Genomic DNA, 22,057 nt, shown 5'->3' with positions numbered 1-22,057 from the left:
CTCTTAAGGTCTGTATGACATTAACCCAGGATCTTCTGGCTTTCATAGTCTCTGGTGAGAAGTCTGGTGTAATGTTGATAGACCTGACTTTACATGTTACTTGACCTTTTTCTCTCACTGCTTTTAATATTCTTTCTTTGTTTTCTGCATTTGGTGTTTTGACTATTATGTGGCAGGAGGAATTTCTTTTCTGGTCCAGTATATTTGGAGTTCTATAGGCTTCTTGTATGTTCATGGGCATCTCTTTCTTTAGATTAGGGACTTTTTCTTCTATAATTTTGTTGAACATATTTACTGGCCCTTTAAGTTGGAGGTCTTTACTCTCTTCTATACCTATTATACTTAGGTTTGGGCTTCTCATTGTGTCCTGGATTTCCTGGATGTTTTGGTTAAGGAACTTTTTGCATTTTGTGTTTTCTTTGACTGTTGTGTCAATGTTTTCTATGGTATCTTCTGCACCTGAGATTCTCTCTTCTATCTCTTGTATTCTGTCGGTGATGCTTGTATCTATGGTTCTTGACTTCTTTCCTAAGATTTTTATCTCCAGAGTTGTTTCTCTTTATGATTTCTTAACTGTTTCTACTTCCATTTTTATGTCCTGGGTGGTTTTGTTAGTTCCTTCACCTGTTTGGTTGTGCTCTCCTATAATTCTTTAAGGGATTTTTATGTTTCTTCTTTAAGGATTTCTACTTATTTACTTGTGTTCTCATGTAATTCTTTAAAGGATTTTTATGTTTCCTCTTTAAGGGCTTGAACCTGAGTTTTCCTGTATTTCTTTAAGGGAGTTATTCATGCTCTTCTTAAATTCCTCTATCACCATCATGAGATATGATTTTAGATCCAAATCTTGCTTTTCTGGTGTTTTGGGATATCCAGGACTTGCTGTGATGGGAGTACTAGGTTCTGATGAAGCCATGTAGTCTTGGTTTCTGTTGGTAAGATTCTTGCGTTTGCCTTTTGCTATCTGTTGATTTCTGGTATTAGATGTTCTTGCTGTCTATGGTTGGAACATGTTCCTGCTTTGGGTCTGTAAGCCTGTCTCAGCACTTCTGGGAGATCAGCTCTCCTCAGGTAAGACCTGTGTGCTATGGACTGTGGATCAGTCGTCCCTCCTTAGTCTTGGGGTCAGAACAAACCCTAGAGACAGGCTATCCACTTGCAGGGAAGAGCAGAGAGGGCTGTGAATATGTACTACCTCCTCCTAGGTGAGGAGGGAGGTAGAAAGGACCCTGCACTGGCTGCCCTGCCACTTCCTAGGCCTGTGCCTCCTGGCTGGTCCCACCTTAAAAGGTCACCAGAGAGAAAATGGAAATCTCACCTGAGTCTCTGGGTTGGAGCACTCCCCAAAGGCAAGCTCTCTGCTTTTGGAGAAGGGGCAGAGAGGGCTGTGGATCTGCAGAATCTCCTCCTAGGTGAAGAGGGAGGTAGAAAGGATCCTGGACTGGCTGCCCTACCGCTTCTGAGACTTGTGCCTCCTGGCTCCCGAACTTACTTCTTTATCATGCCCTGATGTTAGATTCCTGCCTGAGCTTATTTCCTTGTCTTGGCCTAATGTCAGATTCCTGCCTGAAGCCCATTTCCTTGTCCTTGGCCAATGTCAGATTCCTGCCAGCAGACCCCAAAGAGGGTCATAAACAAGACTACACCTGTCTTAGGGGTTGTGACAAGAATGCCTTCCTTACCTGTAGTGGAATTAGCATTATCAAAAGCAATGCTGTTCTGTCTTAGGTTGGTAAGCCTCTGTACAGAACTTACGCTTCATTGGCTGTCAGCTTGTTAAATTAATAATTCTGTTTGGGGTTTCATTTTTATTTTCAAGACATGTACTTTGCCAACATGTACATGTTGTTAAAGGCAAACTTTAACACAATGGGCAGGAATAAAAGTATTCCTAGGACAAGAAGGGCTAGAGTGATCAAGCCATATAATGCCATTCTTGAAACTTGACCAAGATGAAAGTACTGACCTTAGGCCATGAATAATTTTATCAGCAATATCTGCAGCATCAAAGCTCAGCAGAGCATCATTCTTTAAATTCATGGTCTCACTATGCAAAGTTAAAACCTCCAGAGAGGTGTTGGAATTATATGCCAAACACCCTTTCAATGTCTTTGAACTTTTTCCTAATTATAGTGACTATCATTGTAAGTTTTAAAAGTAACATAAATCCATTGGTATTAAGCATGATACTTGAGATAACTTCCTACTCTTAAACTCTGAACCTCCTCTCCAATAATTTGAATAGTATCATAAGGAGCATCAATCTGTTGTTCCAAATGCCTATGTAAGTCCTCTTGAAGACTCAAAACATTAGTAACATTTTTTGCTAAATGATTAACAGAAGCAGCTGTCTTAACTGTGCCAAATCAATTGCAGAAGCAGTGGTACTATCTATTAATGTAATTAAAGCTGCTATACAAGCAATAATCAAGCCCACTACCCTCTTGCTTTTGCTTAATGCCTGACTTGCTTCTTCCAGTATCTGCAACCTTTTTTCAAAATACCAAAGCTCTGTAATATTCACAGGCAATAAAACAAAAACTGGTTGATAGACTACCATAACAGACATGCCAGGTTTCAACACACTAATACAATTAGAAAGTGTACAATCAATACAATTTACATTAAATACTGTAGAAGAAACAAAAGTAATTTTAACACTATCAATTAACTAAAGATTGGGGGCCTTAACACATGTACTAACGTTTGTTTGAAATCCAGATCCTGTCCCAATTTTATCTATTGCTAACATTGCACTCTTAATACCTCATTAGAAACAATTAGCATGCAGATCAGCTGGTAGAGTGGTTGCCTCCTAGTAACCCTGGGTTGTAACTTTTCATTGCTTCATATCCTGGGTGTAGGGGTAAACATCAACAATCTCTACAACCTTAAAATGGAGGCAGGATGATCAGAATGTCAAGGCTACCTACAGCTACTTAGGGAGCTTAAGACCCTCCTCAGCCTGAGACTCTGTCTCAAAATATTTATATACATATATATTTATTTATTTATATATAAATAAAAATATATATATAATTTTTAAAAACCTACTAAAATGATTAGTGCACTATTTTCCCACGTCAAGTTGAAAGAGAAGAGAGTCAATATTGTTCTGCATTTTTTCTCTTTTTATGTTTTTCTCCACACTAAAATTCAATGACCTAAGTAGCCATAAAAACTGTTAGATCAATGATCAGTAAAAGGATATGGTAAATCATCACATCCAAAAGCCACTTGGGAACAAAAGGGTTTATTTTAGCTTACACATCTACATGGTACTCTATCACTTAGGGAAGTCAACAGAGCAGGAATCTGGAGGCAGGAGCTAATTCATAAGTGCTGCTTACTGGCTTGCTCCCCAAGTCTTGCTCAGCTGGCCTTTTTATATGCTCTAGGACCACCTGCATAGGAGTTTCACCACCTATAATGGACTGGACCCTCCCTAAACAACCACTAATTAATAGAATGCACCACAGACTTGTTCACAAGCCAATCTGCTGAGGATATTTTTTTTTTAAAAAATAACTCCAGAGTAAGTAAATTGACATAAATCACTCAGTACAGGAATGAATGCATCCTAAGGACCATCTCTTGTCAGTGTGACATTGAGGTTCAACATATAATAGAGAGACAAATAGAACTTCAGGAAGCAAAGATCCTTAGGCAGCATCAAGACAGCCAAAGTTACTTTTCTTCCTACTTAAGGCCCCTAATCTAGTCTTCCAAGCACTGAAACATATAATTTTATGGGCCTCTAGTAAAATAATGTATATGTTTAAATAAGTACTTTTTTTCCCTACCTGTTTATTTACCATACTATCAAATATTATGCCTTTTAGAATTGGAGCATAACAATTAAATAACTTGCTTGATAAGTAGTACATATATCCTAAGTATTATGTGAATTTGGGTTTAATAAATAATATTGGTTCTATTTTTATTTTATTAAATGAGAATATTCTCCCATTTGAAAATGGCACTGGTATTTATACTATGTTTTGGACATTAACTTTTCTATTTTTCTCTCAAACATTTATGTTTATTTTAATCAGAGCAATTTTAAAGGCAAAATTTAGGTGTTTGTATATTCACCAACTCTATCATAAATGTACTCAAGCAAGGTTTAACTTGGTATATTGATACAAATGTTGATTTTTACAAAGCATAAGAAATCTCAGAATTCACTTTATAGTTTTATGCCCCAGCAGATGGCAGTACAGTGTTTCTTTTCTTGTTAGGAACAACAGTGGATGTCTCTTCTCATTGCACATACTAGAAGCAATAACAGTACTCACTGGGGGGGGGGGTCAAAAAATATGAGGTTTGAAAGGAGACATGGTGAGGGAGTCTAGGCAGAACTGGAAGGGAATTGGGGATATAAATGATCAAAATATATTATATTCATGTATGATAATTTCAAAGAAGAAACTAAAAGTAAAAGTACTTGCAAAAGTTAGAAAAAAATAATAAAACAAAATGTTACAGTTAAAATTTTCAAAAACCTTTAAAGCACCATTGATACTCTAATCACAAACTAGAATATCCAAATTTCTACATTGTTCAGAAAAACAAAATACATATTATCTTGTAGACATATATGTCTTTATTCTTAGGATTAAACTTAAAATTTCAAAGTGAATTTCTAGAAGTATGTGTGTCCTGGAATGTCTCTATACCATATCCATGGAAGCCAGGCAACTAAACGATAAAGAGACTGAGAGCAACACAATGGACACTCCCTGGCAAACCAGGCATGATCTAGCACCCTGGAAGGGTGTGCTTATATTGAATGCCCTAATAAATGGCTGGGACGAGAAGTAAAGGATTATGGAGCAGAAAGAGTCAGAGAGTTTCTCCAACTTTATTACATAGTGTTTTTGCAAATAGACATTTTATCTTATTTCAAAATTTCTTTCTTTGATACATTTTCCTATGCATAATGTATAAACTTCATGAAATCCACATTGTTTTAAAATAATGACATTCAGTGTACATGAATTCTACTACGTGGTATGATAATTCCAATGTATTATCTCATATAACTCAACCTTGTTCAAAGTATAAATTTAGGGAGTTGTATATTTTCTATTGCTGTGATATGACACCATGACCAAGGCAGATAATCACGACAGCTATAGGACTGGTAGTGGCTGAGAGCTTACATCCTGATCAAGTATGGGACAAACAGAGAGGCAGAGAGTGTTAACTGGGAATAGCTTTGAAATATCAAAGCTGGCCCCTATAACACATCCTCTCCAGCAATGTCACATCTCCTAATCCTTTCCAAGGAAGTCTAACAACTGAAGACCAAATATTCAAATTTATGACCTTATGGAGAATCGTCAGAGGGGCTAAGTGATTTACAAAAAATAGAAGGAACAGCATCAACATTCACATTTAACATAAGTAAAAAAAAAAATTTCCTTTATACAATTTAAGGTGCTATAAATTTTTAGGAGTGACTGATTCATCAAAAGAAATAAATATTTCTTTTTTTCAAAGTGAAGTACATCAATCCATTATGAAGCTTAAGTGATGAAAATATATAAGAAAAATTCAGCTATTGTGTTCAATACTGTTACTGTTCAAAAGCTTACGATTTGAATCTGTCTTTTAAGGCAATGTCTCAGTAGAGTGCCAGACTGGTTCACGGCCCTGCGCTAATGCTTGGAACTGTGTAGCAACTGATTTATTTTGTGATGGAGAAGTGGACTGTCCAGATGGTTCAGATGAAGACCCTGGGCTATGTGGTAAGGCCACACACCAGCTTTCACCCTTCTTCATCCTTTCTCTTCCCTGGCCCTTCCCCCGACCACACACACATGCGCACACACACACACACACACACACACACACACACACACCACAGAACACACTTGCAAACACACACACTGCAAAACACATGCAAGCACACACACATGTATACACTCATGCACACACATTACATCTCAGCTAGCTGAAACCAGTGATTTTTTCCAAACACCATATGCATAATTTAGTACAAATTCTAAAAACATATTATTTTAAACTTAATTGCACAATACTAGGTGCAATTAGTTTTACACAATCCCATTTAAGAACACTGTGGGGAATTCTGTGAACAGTCACACATCATTCAGGTAAGCAGGAATGCCCCTTTTCTTCATCCCACTTTGTCTCAAGCTACCCTGATTTTTAGGGAAAAACAGTAAATAATATGTTTTTATATTTTCACATTCATATAATACCATTGCCCTTACCCCCTTCTGACAGAATCAAATCAGTCAGCATTACCCACTGTTCCTCATTGCTTTTCATTTCCCCTTTTAGTTCTATAAATAGTACAGTTGTGAGTAACTTAAGGTCTTCTGAACAAAAACCACTGTCTGGTTATTTGTTCTGTCTGTTCTTATTTTAATTGCATCATTAGTAAACACTTAAATAACACATGCACTACAAGAAACACTAATCTAGATAATCTAAATGGAATCTCTCTTTGATTTATATTTCACCTTAGTTCAGTTGCATTTACGAAAGCTTACCAGAAAGAATCTTGTCAAATAATGTACTTACCATCATGTAAGTGTAAATTCAGACTGTAAACAATGTAAGGTAACATTAACTTAAGACTAACTCATAGCTTATTTTTGAAAACTTAATGGGAATCCTGAATTAAGCCTGTTTTGGTGTGATCCGTATCACCTTTTTTATTTCTGCCTTTTTGAGAGAAGGTCTGACCTTGAGCTCACTATTAGGATACTCCTGACAGAGGCTGCTGTGTGCTGGGGTAGCAGACCATCTGTGTAATACTTGTCAACTCTCTAACTCTCATAAAGTTGATTGTGAACACACCCCCTGGGTGTTTAAGTCTGTAACGTCCTTGTCTGTGACAATTGTGTTCTCATGTTCCTTGACATTAGTTAAAGATTTGAGTAAGAAGCCAGTTTAGAAAGTGACCTACCCACTAGGTCCACGCTTCCCACCACAGGTCCTGGCTCTGCTGCCCAGCATCTTTTCCCTTTTTCAAAATTCCCAAATCAAATGTTCTTGGGCAAATTTCAAAAACACAGAATTGAACTTCGTACTTTGAAGTGCAGTTGTCATGTATTGGGGGAAAAGTGCAGTCTATGGAATATTTTAAATCTATTTTATATAACTATGTTACTCAAAGAGGAGGATGGAGAACGTTGCAAGTTTTTATTCCAGCATTTTCCAAAACCTTTTCCCAGAGAATATGATCCAAGTGTGCCATCAAGAGGAAACACTGGCGATGCCGATTTCTGTTTCAAAAACAATAATCCATATCAAAATGAAACACATAGCTTTAAACCTATGTACAAAGGACACACAACCTTAAATAGAGGAGGAAGTAATATAACAACACTAGGCAAATCAAATAATTTGAAAATGTGTCTCACTTACTCTTTGATCCTAACCAAATTTGCTTATTTACTGCATACTTTGTTTTCAAAATAAATTGATAACCACTCACAGCAAAAAAAAAAATAGTAATATGATTAAAATATAAGGATGATAAATTGACTCTAAATAAGGTTTAAAGTAATAAATTATTTTTCCAAGTCACAAGATGAGCCTCAGTATCTAAATTAAATGTCTACCTTTACTTTAAACACATGAGGATCTGCCTGATTCTTTTCAGTGGCTTTATATTTATTAAACCTTAAGGTCATCCAGCTTTCAAATGGCTCTTCAGTTTTGTGTGTTTATAATCTCTATTCCCCTATATGTACTATAAATCTAGCATTGCATTCATTTCTGAAAGATAGTTTCAGATCATTGTTTACACAAGGTAGCAGAAAAATCAATCAAACCAACTATCTTCAGCAGCAGGTGTTTCAGAGCACAGGTGGTCTTATTCATTTTAATCAGCGGTGGTGGTGAGCCCGAGCCCTTGACAGCCCTTCGGCACCAACTCCAGTGTTTAGCAGCAGGACACCATTCCAGAGCCCCCATGCATCAATCCACACTCAGAGAAAAAAATGTATCAGCTAATTTAAGAGTTTTCTCTATGAGACACTGACCTTTGATCTCTCGCTTATTTATTGATTTTACCACAGCTGCAGGCTCTGATTCTTCTTTGTGTTATTAATAGAGTCATATTAATGATTGCTTCCGTAGCGAGTTTCTGTATTTAGTCTTTGGTTATTTGGGTTTGTACAACTTATAGCTGACTATAGCTAAAATAAGATTTCTTTAAATTGTGTTCCTCTTCTGATTAGTATTGGATCAGCAAGAAAGTTTACTTTTTAGCTGACCTGTGTGGAGAAACGATGCTGAATCACAGCTCTTACGCCAAGGTACTGGGCTGTTTCAAGGTTGGCAAGTGTTCTTGTAACTTGCATGCTCGAACGTTTGCGCACATTATTATTTGCTGTGTCTGAATAGATCAGGTTTAATTCCTCTAACCTACAGAATTCCACACCTGAAGAAAGACAGGACTGGTAAATATTGAGCCAGCAGAGGGAGATCGTGGTCAGCCCCAAGTTAATGCCACTGAGACTGGTTTGTGAACGCAGGCAACATGTCTGTGGCTAACAGGTGACTGCTGTCATTTGCAGATTCACTTATGTCCTCAGAATTTATTGTAGTGTTCTAGGAGGCCCTTAGGAGGTCACAGAATCACAATTCTAAACACTGTTCTCGCTCATAGTTGAGATATGTTTTTAATTCTTTTTTTAATTCTGAGAACCTATCTCGCTTCATTGTGAACTGCCTTGTTCAAACATATCCTGTAAAAAATAATGATGGTATCTACTCAGGATGTTTTTCTTTTATAGACATGATATTTTTTGTATTGACCATTGTTATTGTAAACCATTTAATACTGTTGTAACTTTAAATACCTTCAGGGATATTCTATACTTTTGTTTATATTTAGGAAGTAGCAAGCAATACAGATTACTTACTGACAATAAGAATGTGAAGATTCATAGAAAACTAGACAGGCTAGATGCCATTAGGGGCGTCAGGGTCCTGTCTATTTCCCTCTTGCTTGGCTCTCTCATAAAGTGTTCACAGGCAAGAAAATATTTGGAAACAAGCACAAGTTAGTTCTAGAAAGAGCATAAGCAACTCGTTTCCATGGATCCATTTGATTGAAAAGTCATTTGTTCCTGAACGACCAGCTAAGGGCTTCAACAAACACAGAATAATATCAATCTTGTACAAAATTACAAATCAAATCATTCAGCATGACCCTGATGATTGCTTTCCTCTAGAAATATGTTGAAAATATATCTAAAGAACAGCTCAGTTGCATCAGCATAGTAAACTGCAATGGAAAATATTTAAAGTGTTCCTTTTTCTCATCTTTTTATTTCACCCTTTCTTCTTTTCATACTAATATTGACATGACTTGTCAAGAACCTTGCAAAAGATGGAAATTTTTAATTTACTTTTGCTTGTTTGATGTACATTGTCATGGGAATTGGAGATAGAGGCCTCTAGAAAGAGAAGGCCCACTGTGAATATTATTTATGAACAATTGGATGGATTAATTAATCCCTTGAATTCAAAGACTACGTAGACCTAATGTTACCTGACACATTCACACAGCCACACCTTGTGATGGAAGATTTTTGTTGACTGGAGATTCTGGGGTTTTCCAAGCCAATCGTTATCCAAGGCCAGAAGAATCAGGAGTTGCTTGCCGCTGGATCATCCGGTAAGAGACCATTGTCTATGACCTGTTCTTGAATCTGAAAATTTTCTAACACTTTTCCCTTTCTAGAGTATGTTTAAAATAATTTTAGTTTTAATTAACAAACAATTGACTGTCTCAAAGTTCCTCTTTCAATCTTAACCTTAAAAACTACTCTGTATCAAGAAATTTTTGTGTCTAAGAAATGGCAGCAGTATATTGGGATTTAAACTATTGCCTCAAAACAAATTCTAGACATCATGATCCAACTTCATTTAGGTAGTCAAATGAACCATTTAATATTTCTTCTTTTAAAAGCATTTGCTATATTAGAGATGAATTTACCACATAGCATGGTTCCCCTACCCCTGTAGATCAAAGCATCGGTAAATACAGTGAATTTTATACAAATTTAGAGGACAGATCAAGTAGAGATAAAATGTTCAGTGTGCCAGTAAAAAACTTGGAACACTAGTTTAACCACTTTGAAATGTATAAATGCATTTAACATCTTGCCAGTGTTCCATAATGTGGATACAAGAAATGAGTCCTGTATTTTCACTTCTAGCTTCATCAGATTCAAGATGTTCACATAAGTGTGAACAAATTTCTTTCACCTCAAATTCCCACATTCATTTTGTTCAGAATCTATAACTATGAAATCAACGTCATTATATAAAACAGTAATGACCAAAACCTATTTAGCACATATCAAGTGTGATTAGTTAAGAGACAAAAATATAAGTGTGTGAATATTACATTTAGAAAAGTATCCATTTCTTTTAAAAAATCATAAGCAAACAAAAGTGCCTGAACAATATAACATATGAATTTAGTTTCTATTAACCTTATTTTCATAAGTGCTTCACTATTCTTTAATTCATTAACTTTATTTATTTCTTTTCTGATATGTATTTTCTTCTTTTTAAAAATTATTAGATATTTTCTTTATTTATATTTCAAATGTTATGCCCTTTCCTTGTTTCCCCCTCTGAAAACCCTTATCCCATCTCTGCTCCCCCTGCTCACAAACCCACCCACTCTGCTTCCCTGTCCTGGCATTCCCCTACACTGGGGCATAGAGCCTTCACAGAACTAAGGGCCTCTCCTCCCATTGGTGCCCAACAAGGCCATCCTCTGATACATATGTGGCTGGAATCATGGGTCCCTCTATGTGTACTCTTTGCTGGGTGGTTTAGTTCCTGGGAGCTCTGGGGGTAATGGTTGGTTCATATTGTTGTTCTTCCTATGGGATTGGAAACTCCTTTAGCTAACTGGGTCCTTTCTCTAGGTTCTCCATTGGGGGTCCTGTGCTCAGTCCAATGATTGGTTGAGAGCATCCACTTCTGTATTTGTCAGGCATTGGCAGAGCACTACTTCTTTAATTATTTCAATATATTTAAAATTCTCTCCAGTGTTTTTGAAGTTATAATTTTAATTAAAATATAATTACATCACTCTCCTTTTTTCTCCATCCAATCCCTCCCATCTCCCCACTCATGCCCTCTCAAATGGATGTCACTTTTTTCTATGATTGTTATTGTTACATATATACACAGAGACACACACAGATATTTAAATCCAACTGCTGAGTTTATTTTTGTTGCTTGTGTTGTTGTGCAAGATTGACCCTTCTGTATTGGATAACCAATGAGAGGTTTAAAATAGGGGAAAGGTTATTCTCTATCTCTTCGTTGTGCCTATTTTTCTGTTTACTGTGAGTTATTGTTTCTGATCCAAAAAATAGCTAAGAAGCAAATGGGATTGTTCTTCTCCTCTGCTCCCCAGTGCTTCCTCCAAAAGGCAGAGGGCTATGAGCAAACAGCTCTAGGCATACTTCTCTTGTGTTCATATGAATTCGAATATCAAACCCATGTCAGATAACTCACTATTTTCTTGTCTTCCCACACCAAGACTGGAATTAAAAGATCAGATTTTCTTTTTCATTATTATGACTTTCTTTCTTTTCTTTTTCTTTATCTTTAAAAATTTTAAAAAAAAATTTTTTAAAGTTGTGTCTTCTTCAGCATTGGCTCTAGCTTCCCCATTGGTCTTACTTGTAGGTTAACTCAGCATTCGTCTGAACTGCCCTAGCAGCCCAAAAATTAGCTATGCAGCCACAACCACCAGCCTTGCCTCTCTCCTTCTCTTAGGCTGGGCTGGGCTCCTGCACTCCAACTCCATCTATTCCTGCATCATGCATCTGCAAGTGGTCTAGGCAAGCATTTTCTGCCATACCCACATACTCTTGCAGCCTTCTAAATTTATTGCTGCAAAATAATAACTCCATTAAACTGAATATTTCTAGTGTACCCATTTGCTTTTTGCTATACATTATTACTGAAAGTTACCCTTACAGTGTTCAATTCGTGACCATAGAATAATGGATACAAATATTAGAGAATACAAGAATGAGTCAACAAATTGAACTTTGAATCACAAATTTCTGATAAACAGGACAGCAAGTATGGGGCTAGTATTATCTCTAATATAACAAGATTATAGGTAACAAAATTCACATAAATTAGAAATCAGAATTGTTTACAGATTCTGTCATCTTTAACAAAATACTAATGATAAATTTACATATATAAAAATTATTTATGGAAAATTCAAAACCACTAAGAATGAAAAAAAAACAGAAAAAAATAGAATAGACATATAATGTCACTGCTCTTGACAATAATTTCTTAGGTATGATGTAGCAAAATGAATGCAAGCAAATGGGTAAGTAAAATCACCTTCAAATTCACAGCTTCCAAACAACAGAGGAACCATTAAAATTGTAGAAACACAGATAAATGCTTTTCTAATAATCTACAATTCTAGTGGACAAACATCTAAAATCATAAAGAATTTCTATAGTAACACCTTAGAAAATAATAACAACATGAGTAAAAATGAACTGGGTTGGAGCTCAGCAATTAGGAATATTTTCTATTCCTCAACAATCCTGAGTTTGAGTTCTAAAACACACAAGGCATCTTACGACCATCTATAACTCCAGTTCCAGGCACTAGGCTCACACGTATATATGCAGGTAAAACAGCCATGCACATAAAAAGTTTTTTAATTGAATTAATGTGTGTCTTCATGACATTTACCTAAAGAAAGTGGATAAAAGGTTTAATTAAACATCAACACAATGAGATAGAAATGGAAAAGTACATGACAAATTTTGAATGTTCCAAATGAAAAAGAAACCATTACTAATAGCATTTACCAAAAGCAGATGGTGGAACCACTGTTTAAAATAACAAAATAAGTGTTGGCAAAAACGGGAAAATTGAAACTTTTGTTTATTAATAGTAGAAATATAATGTGGTAAATGGTGCTTCTGTTATGCAAATACTATATAGTTTATTTTTTAACCTGTGATCCAGTTCAGGTTATTGATACAAAAGACTAGAATCAGGATATCAAAAGATACTGTAATTCCTGAACATATCAGCAGTTTTTACAATGGTCTGCATGTGGAATACAAATATTGTAGAACATCTTTATTCAGCATAGAAAATGGTCGCCTATCCATTATTCATGATTGCAACTTGAGAGTTAAAAATGAAATATGCTAGAAATAAGGTAACCATGAAAGAAAAATCCTGCATAATTCCAATAAAGCGACATACTTAAAATTGATAAATTCTCAGAATAATGTTACTTGACTGGGAGCGGCAGAACATTGGAAAGAATTTGTTAAATAGATGCTGAATTTCAACTGGACTAGATGAAAAATCCTAAATGTTTATGTTCTGATAATAGTGAACAGGACTGTATTTTGTGGTAAAATTTGTAGAATGGTTTATGTGATACGTTTTTTATCCCAAGAATGTAAAATATAAATTGTAGAATGCATTGAGATTTATCACAACTTAAGAACTTTTATCTTTTTTTTTTAATTTAGTGTAAACCAAGGACTTTCCATTAGAATGAACTTTGGATCTTTTATTTCATATTATACAGATGTGTTAGATATCTATGAAGGTATAGGACCTAGCAAAATTTTAAGAGGTAAGTTAAAACAAACGAGGAATTATCAGAATGAAAATAAATGGGAAGCTTTATGAGTGGCAATGTTGCTTTTTGATTGGTTGATGAGAATACTAACTTGATATGTAATTTACTAAAAGAAAGATGGCCTTCACTGTCAAAAATAGAACATGAGTGCTGTACCTTGTCTTCTTGCAGTAAAAGTAGATTATTAAAAGCCATGTCAATTTATGTTATTTGTTCTTTAAATGTTGACTCCCATTTACTAAAATCAGATCAACCCTAAAGATTGCATTCTCTTTATTCAAAACACTGCATAGGTTATGAACTCAGAATATCTAATCTAATTTTCAAGCATTCCTCAGTCTTTCCTCAAGTAGTAGTAGAAGTAATAATAATAACAATAATAATAATAATAATAATAATAATAATAATAATAATAAAATGTCTGACACAGCACCTGTCATAGGAGGGATCTCAGTAACAAAGACATGTAAATGATGTCACTGTGTCAAAACAATGGGCCATTGGTGCAAAAAAAGTGGTGGAGTCATGAAAAGGTAGGAAATCAACTGGTGGTCCACACCAGGCCTGAGAACTTCATTTCATTTGGCCTAAACTGCACACCTCTATTATCACAGAAAATGAAATTAGAGGGAAAATTTCAGATGGAAATTAAATATGGATGAAAAATTCAATATGGAGCAAAACATATAGTAACCAACTTTCCTTGTAATTGAGGGGAAATAGAGAAAAAAATGCTTTCACCTTTGATTTATATGAATGATGAAAATGATTCTGAAGTAGTTAAATGGTTTTGGTTGACTTCTTAATGATGTTTGGAAAATGCACATTACCAAAGAGTAAAGTTACATAAAGGGGAACAAACTAAGGTCAGATAGTGTCAGAGGCAGAAGTCAGCACTTAGCACCCTTAAATGTTGTGAAGTCACATGCTGTATTCTTAAACCCCAAGTCAACCATCATAATGCAGATGCCAGCAACATCTGAGATCACGTGCTCACATTTCACTTAAGGGAGTAGAACAAACAGATGACAAGATGTTTCTGTAGCTTAAGACTGCAGATTTTAAAAAAAAAGATTGACAAAACACAGATTGTCAAATACAGTGACCCAATTAAATATCAAGAAAGTCTAATATGTCATCAGATATTAGCTAGAATCATCACTAATAGTGTATAAATCAGTGTTTTAGTCTTCTCCACAAATGCTTCCCAAATAGAATAAACTGTAGCAAAATATATCATGCTGATGATAAAATCTATTTTTTCTATAGATATATAGTTTTCATCTTCCTTTACTCTTCAAATACCTGTTATTTTTAAAATCCATTTTCATAAACATAGTTTTGCAATCAAACAATAAGGAAACCTTGAAATAATTAGGCATGCTGATGTCAATAATACAGTAGTAATTATCATAGTAATGTTATATGGAGATAATATTCACAAAGAGAATGAGTCTATGAATGTGTTTTTAAAGGACAAGAGTCACTTAAAGACTACACAAATGTTTCAAATTAAAACTATAAGTATATCAATATTAACCAGAAAAAATGATGCCATTTAAAATTAAAACACTTTTAACAACAACAAAGTTTCTGATGTTTAGCATATATACAGAAATATAAAAACTCATGATTTCTTTATTTAAATAAACTAAAAGGCTTATATTCTGATACTATGTTAATACATTACAAAAACAAAGATATCAGCAGTATTTATCATAACTATACATTTATTTTCATTTAATTTATTTTGTCATATTCTTTAAAATTTATAAAATATTGTAATAATAAGAATGAGTATTATAAAAGTTGTTTGATATAAAACAACAATCAATTGAACAGTCTTATGGAGATGCTTGTCTATAGCAATACTGAAAATACTTACATTTTTCTCAATATAAATTTTAAATAACTCCAAACATATTAACTGTATATTTTAAAAAAAATACATCACTACTAGTTTTTTTTAATGAACATAAGTAGATAAAGTCTTTTTGTTTGTTTGTTTTGTTTTTAGTAGAGATTAAAATCTTGGCTCTTACTGTGGTACAAGCCCAAAATAAGAACACATTTTAAACATTAGAGTTCATTGTAATAAGGCTGTAAATCAATGACCCTCACATCACCAAAGGATTTTACCTCCATAGTAGCTAAGCTAAGAGTTGACAGTTCTGTTGCATCAAGGAATGGATAGTAGGTTTTATTTTTGGATACAGATTTCCTGCTATGGTCAAAGATATTTGACTTGAGTGATTGTCTTCATTCTCAGCCCACAGAGAACAGGTTACATTCATTTAAGAAATGGTGTGTGTATTAAGATGGTTTATCCATGAAGTCATTCATCAACTGTTTCAATGAACAATGGTTCTCCTTGGAGGGTGGCAAAGATATTAGGTGAGAGTAAGAATCTGGTTCATTGGCTGTGATGATTTTGAAAAGCAATCATGTCAGAGAAAGAGTAACTTATAAAGTCCTCTTCTTCAAAATTGATACAATAGTTATAAACATCAAGCAAAGCATTCAGTCTCATTCTTTGTTGTTCTCTTACAAGCCACCTTCCAAGTTAATTGTCTACATTTCTTTTGATTGTATAAATAATTTTGAAATATGAAAGCTGTTCTGAAAACCATATTATAGTGTAAAAACATCAAATAAACAATCCTATTAATAGAGAAGCTGAGATAGGAGAAGCATGCTTTCAAGACCATTATGTGGTACACAGCACAACTGTCAGGTACAAACAAGCAGAAAGTGTATATGGATTGTACAATATTGGACCTATTTCTCCAATTATCAAATTAAAGAGACCACTAGATGATAGCCAACAAATTTCTAAATCCTCATGCTTTTGAATTTCAATCAATTAGGATATGTTGGTAATATTGATTTTCATAGTAAGAGATATTAAGAAAAAGTAATTGTTACTTCCTTTTAGAGGTAGAATTATGTTAGTGTGGGTTTGTTGAAAGATTTTTCTTGCTACTTCTAAGAGGGTGCAGTTTTGCTCCTTATGTTGATGTTTTCCATCTATTATCCTTTGTAGGGCTGGATTTGTGGAAAGATATTTTGTACATTTGGTTTTGTCATGGAATATCTTGTTTTCTCCATCTATGGTAATTGAGACATTTGCTGGGTATAGTAGCCTGGGCTGGCATTTGTGTTCTCTTAGGGTCTGTTTGACACCTGCCCAGGATCTTCCAGCTTTCATAGTCTCTGGTGAGAAGTCTGGTGTAATTCTGATAGGCCTGCCTTTATATGTTACTTGACTGTTTTCCTTTATTGCTTTTAAAATTCTTTCTTTGTTTAGTGCATTTGGTGTTTTGATTATTATATGACGGGAAGTTCGTTTCTGGTCCAGTCTATTTGGAGTTCTGTTTGCTTCTTGTATGTTCATGAGCATGTCTTTCTTTAGGTTAGAGAAGTGTTGTTCTATAATTTTGTTGAAGATATTTACTGGCCCTTTAAGTTGGAGGTCTTCACTCTCTTCTATACCTATTATCCTTAGGTTTGGTTTTCTCATTGTGTCCTAGATTTCCTGGATGTTTTCGGTTAGGAGGTTTTTGCTTTTTTGCCTTTTCTTTGACTGTTGTGTCAATGTTTTCTATGGTGTCTTCTGTCTCTGAGATTCTCTCTTCTATCTCTTGTATTCTGTTGGTGATGCTTGCATCTATGACTCCTGATCTCTTTCCTAGGTTGTTTCCCTTTGTGATTTCGTTATTGTTTCTATCTCCATTTGTAGATCCTGGATGGTTTCATTTCCTTCACCTGCTTGATTGTGTTTTCCTGTAGTTCTTTAAGGGATTTTTGTGTTTCCTCTTTAAGGGCTTCCTAGCTGTTTACCTGTGTTCTCCTGTATTTGTTTAAGGGAGTTATTTATGTCCTTCTTAAAGTCCTCCATCATCATCAGAAGAACTGATTTTAAATCTGAATCTTGCTTTTCCAGTGTGATGGTGTGTCCAGGACTTGCTATGGTGGAAAATTGGGTTCTTATGATACCAAGTAATTTTGGTTTCTGTTGCTTATTTTTTTATTTCACCAGATACCTTTCATTGAATTCTAATTCAAAAATGTAATGCTGAAATGCTGTTGTTATTTTATCATATTGGAAAATGGATGTATTTCTTACTTAAACCTGGGGAAAATATCTAGAGAAATTATTAGGATAGAAAATAATCCAGTATCACAAAATAATTGTTATTTGAGTTGCTAAGGTAATCAAAATAGATAAATTCCAGAAGTATTCATTAGTAATATTTATATAATACTTCTAAATAGATTGCCAGAGTTAGGTCAAAGTCTTGTTCTTTAGGTTGCACTCATTAAGACATGCTCTTATTTCAGTTACTTTAATAAGTATCAATATTAATATTATAGAGATATCCTGTGAGCATTGGACTCCTTTCCATTACTGCCTAAAGTAATCTGTATTTTTTACTGAGGTGCAATGGCTACCCTATTACTTTGTATGTGCTGGTAAAGGGCACTCTTTGATCTATATCTTCAGTTCTGTTGGTTAATTTTCTTTTGAAAGAGTTTCACAAAGTTTCAAAGGCTAGTTATATTTACCTTGTACCACCAGAATATCTTGAACTTGCAATCCTCCTGCCTTAGTCATCCGAGTAACTGGGCATCTGGGACAATAATTCTGTGTCTCCTGACATTGCAACAAATGCATGCTTTGCCAAAATAAATAAATAAACAAATAAAGAAGAAATTCCTCAAAAAGCACATTAAAACTGGTTTCTAAATGCTATATCCTGATAATATATTTTTTAAAGTATCTTTTGTCATTCCAAAGGTTTAGCAAATTCTATTCCCATAGACAGAGCAGCTTACAGTGTAGGCCAAATACTGTAGCTTGACATCACATACATAGAGTATGCTTAAGTGTGCATACGTATAGCCAAGGAGCTGTAAACAAGATTGTAGAGTTTCCTGAAATGACATGTTATAATGTAATAAAAGCAAACATCAAGCACATACATAATTAAATAACACATGCAAATACATTAGCAAGAAAACAGCTTCAATGAGCTTCAGACTTTCATTGACACACTGCAATCTATACTCAAGAGTACACATTTACTCACTTTGTTAACAGTGGTAATTTATGTGAAAAAGTTTATCACTAATTTAAAGAATTACCTCAGTCTGAAACTGATGAAAAAATCACCTCCTTCATGTGCCTGGAAAATTTAGGAATTCTTTCCTGATTGTTCCCATAATTTACCACAGCAAATAATTCCAGTTATTTATTGTGCTGACACAAATGTCTAGATTTTTCTAATGAGGCATCTAGTTGCTTCTTCAGATCATCAATAGATGGCCCCTACTCACCTCTCAGTGGGCACTCAAAGCAACACACTGAGGATATTTGAGGTCTTTCTATCATAAAATGATGCTCCTATAATTCCAACATTTTTGTTGTCTAAATAAAAGAGCATAAATATCTTTTACAGCACCTGTTGAAACCTACTCTGTAGTGCCATATCTGTCCTTTGCCGTCTTTCTAAACACCTTGATTTCTTTTTTCACTAACATTATTCACCATAGTTAATAGTGTTAGAAAAGAAATGATTAGTTGATCAATGATTCCTATGCAATTTTATGTATATTAATATCCATATATGTGTCAATTTTGAAAAAGATCTTGCTGAAAATCATACTATTGTCTATAATGTAATATTAAGGAAAATCTGTCTTTTAAAATTATAAAGGGATTTTATACACAAATCATAATATATTGTAGGAAGATTAAATAACTGCTTATTCACATTTTAATACTTGTATTCAATCATAAATGAAAATTTGCTCATGACCTGTCCAAGTGACAGAGACACGCAAAACATTAAATCATAACCTTTGCTTTTCAAGATTAAAAACCTAATTGCTAAGGTAAAGAAGTAATTTCATTCATAATTGCACTGTGTATTAACTACTGTTTCCAGATGAAAGTAACTTATTTATCCCTTAGAATATGCTTTCACAGAAAGCAGCACACTCCCTCAGAGAAAAGAGGAACAAAAAGAAATAAAGGGAGATGTAAGTGAGACAAAAGTGAACACTGTCTACAGAGCCTCGACATTAAAATACTTAGCCCTCTGGTACCCTTTGGAGCAGAGCATACCATCTGTCACTGTGGTTCCAATTCTATTTGTGGTCAAAAGAATTTTCCTGTATCACTAATGCTTCAAGAAATCTCTACAGATAAACATCCTACACATTTCCCAGAGGACTGCTTGTATACCAAAAGCAGGTTAATGAGCCATAGGACCTAAACCCTTGAACTATTTACAGCAGATCTCTGACATTTGCAAATGTGGGGTCCCATACATTGTATAATGCATTGGTGTCCCTGCTCTCATCTGATCCACCCACAAGCCACTCTACATAGGATTTAAATATACAGCAAATGAACACAGTGGCAGAAAGAGGCATAAGCTTAAAGCCAAGGTTCTAGCATATTCATATCCCTTTTGTCACTGCACAAGATTTTCAATATGAGACTCATGATGGTGATAAGTCACATTCATTGCTAAGAAGAGTCAAGTAGACAATGCAAGTTTTCATGATCAAAAGGTGATTGAAAGACATATTATGGATGGGAACATTTAGAAGTGGCTCATGATATTTCTACTGGGTTTTGTGAAATTGTCATGTCAATGTGACATTCTATGAATTTGTAAGAAGTACATATTTTTAGTATTTCATGAAATGTCACTTTGAAAGAAAATTAATAGCTCTGATGTGTCCTCCATCTGAAGTTTGAAACTTTATAAAGGCCTGAATTTGGTACTCAATACAGATTATCTATCTAAAATATGTGGTATTGCATACTTAAACATTACACTTTTAATATTTTGGCTTCTCCCTATAAAACCCAATTCTGATTCTCCTAAGTGAGATATTAGTTCCTTTGATGATAGACATGGTAAGCTACACCTTGTTATAATAATGATAATTTTACAAATTATGTGAGTTCCTTTCATATTACAAGCATATCAATCTTATAGAATCAAAGTTGAAAAATACAAAGTAGCAAAGTTAAGGCAGAAAAATAATGTAATCAATAGAAATTCAATAGAAGCAATTTTTACATTATCCATTATTAGTTTGAGGTTCTATTGTTATATGGATAAGCAGAACAAAAATTACAGTTTACTTTGCTATTATGATGCTGTTCTAGCTCTCATTACTATGGTATGGGACACAAGTGAACGTTTAGACATATAACTGCCCAACTTTGCTGTGTTAGAAGAGTATGATGTAAAGTAATTCATCTTTTTCTTTTATGTGTGAATATGGAATATGCTTATAATAATTTCTGAACATTTTCTTTTATAGGCTCTTTTTGGGAAACTGATCCTGGAACAATTCGAATTTTTTCCAACCTAGTTACTGTCACCTTTCTGATAAAATCAGATGAATATAATTATATTGGCTTTAATGCAACATACAGTACCTTCAACAGCAGTAAGCTTAACAGTAAGTACTTTGACTCTAGTGTTTAGTCTGACTCTCTGGTTACTGAAGTATTTTTTAACAGCAGCACAATCTAATTTTCTCACTATGTGAATTCTTTCTTAGCCCTTAACTAATTCTCTTAGATAGTAAGAAACAAATGACAAATTAAAAGTTGCTTTTATTTTTCAAGGGAATTGAGTGACCAGCTTTAGAAAAATCATGAGGTAGTAGCTATTATAGGCAAAAGGGAGAGGAATAGGAAGTGGGACAAATGAAAGTAGATTAATACAAAGTAATCCTAAGAAATTTCAACAAGAAGTTGGTTTGATTGAACTATTGAATTTAGTATTAGGGGAGAGAAACTGACAGGACAACGTTTATCTGGGTAAACAGTGTAATCAACATGGACAAAGAAGCAATATAAGTTTGCACTGTTAAAGCCCAATATAAAATAATTTGTCATGCTTGAAACAAATAGGTACTTTAAAATAAATAAAATGTATCAGAGTTAATAAAACAATAACTTGATCTACAGCACGCAATCACAAACTATATAAAGTTAGATCGTCTTCTGTGTAATAAACTGCTAAGATTAAATACTAAATTTGAGGGTTTTTTTTTTAATTCATAGATTATGAGAAAATCAACTGTACATTTGATGGTGGTTTTTGCTACTGGACCCAGGATCTTGATGATGATAATGAGTGGGAAAGGATCCAAGCGACCATGTTACCTTGCAACACTGGCCCACTTTATGACCACACGTATGGAAATGAATCAGGTGTGATTTATATTGCTCAAAAAGCAAAACAAAAAAGTACTCAGGACTACTTTATTTAAATAGAGCTATATTAAATAAAAATATTTTTCTGCCGGGCTGTGGTGGCACACGCCTTTAATCCCAGCACTTGGGAGGCAGAGGCAGGTGGATTT

The 22,057-nt window shown here is 34.5% G+C and overlaps 1 protein-coding gene across 1 annotated transcript in view; it reads left to right on the top strand.

The window, feature by feature from the left end:
• Tmprss15 (transmembrane serine protease 15) overlaps positions 1-22,057 on the top strand; it is a 117,962-nt gene that overhangs the window by 27,764 nt on the left and 68,141 nt on the right. The window contains exons 7-11 of the mRNA XM_031360392.1: positions 5,622-5,753; positions 9,559-9,667; positions 13,548-13,654; positions 21,005-21,145; positions 21,756-21,905. Of these exons, the coding sequence (XP_031216252.1) occupies positions 5,622-5,753; positions 9,559-9,667; positions 13,548-13,654; positions 21,005-21,145; positions 21,756-21,905 (639 nt within the window). The remainder of the gene's footprint in view (positions 1-5,621; positions 5,754-9,558; positions 9,668-13,547; positions 13,655-21,004; positions 21,146-21,755; positions 21,906-22,057) is intronic.

This window comes from Mastomys coucha, unplaced genomic scaffold, assembly GCF_008632895.1.
Source record: "Mastomys coucha isolate ucsf_1 unplaced genomic scaffold, UCSF_Mcou_1 pScaffold12, whole genome shotgun sequence".
NCBI classification, from domain to species: Eukaryota; Metazoa; Chordata; class Mammalia; order Rodentia; family Muridae; genus Mastomys; species Mastomys coucha.
Note: the sequence above shows the minus strand (reverse complement) of the source record. Positions and strands in the feature narration are given on the sequence as shown.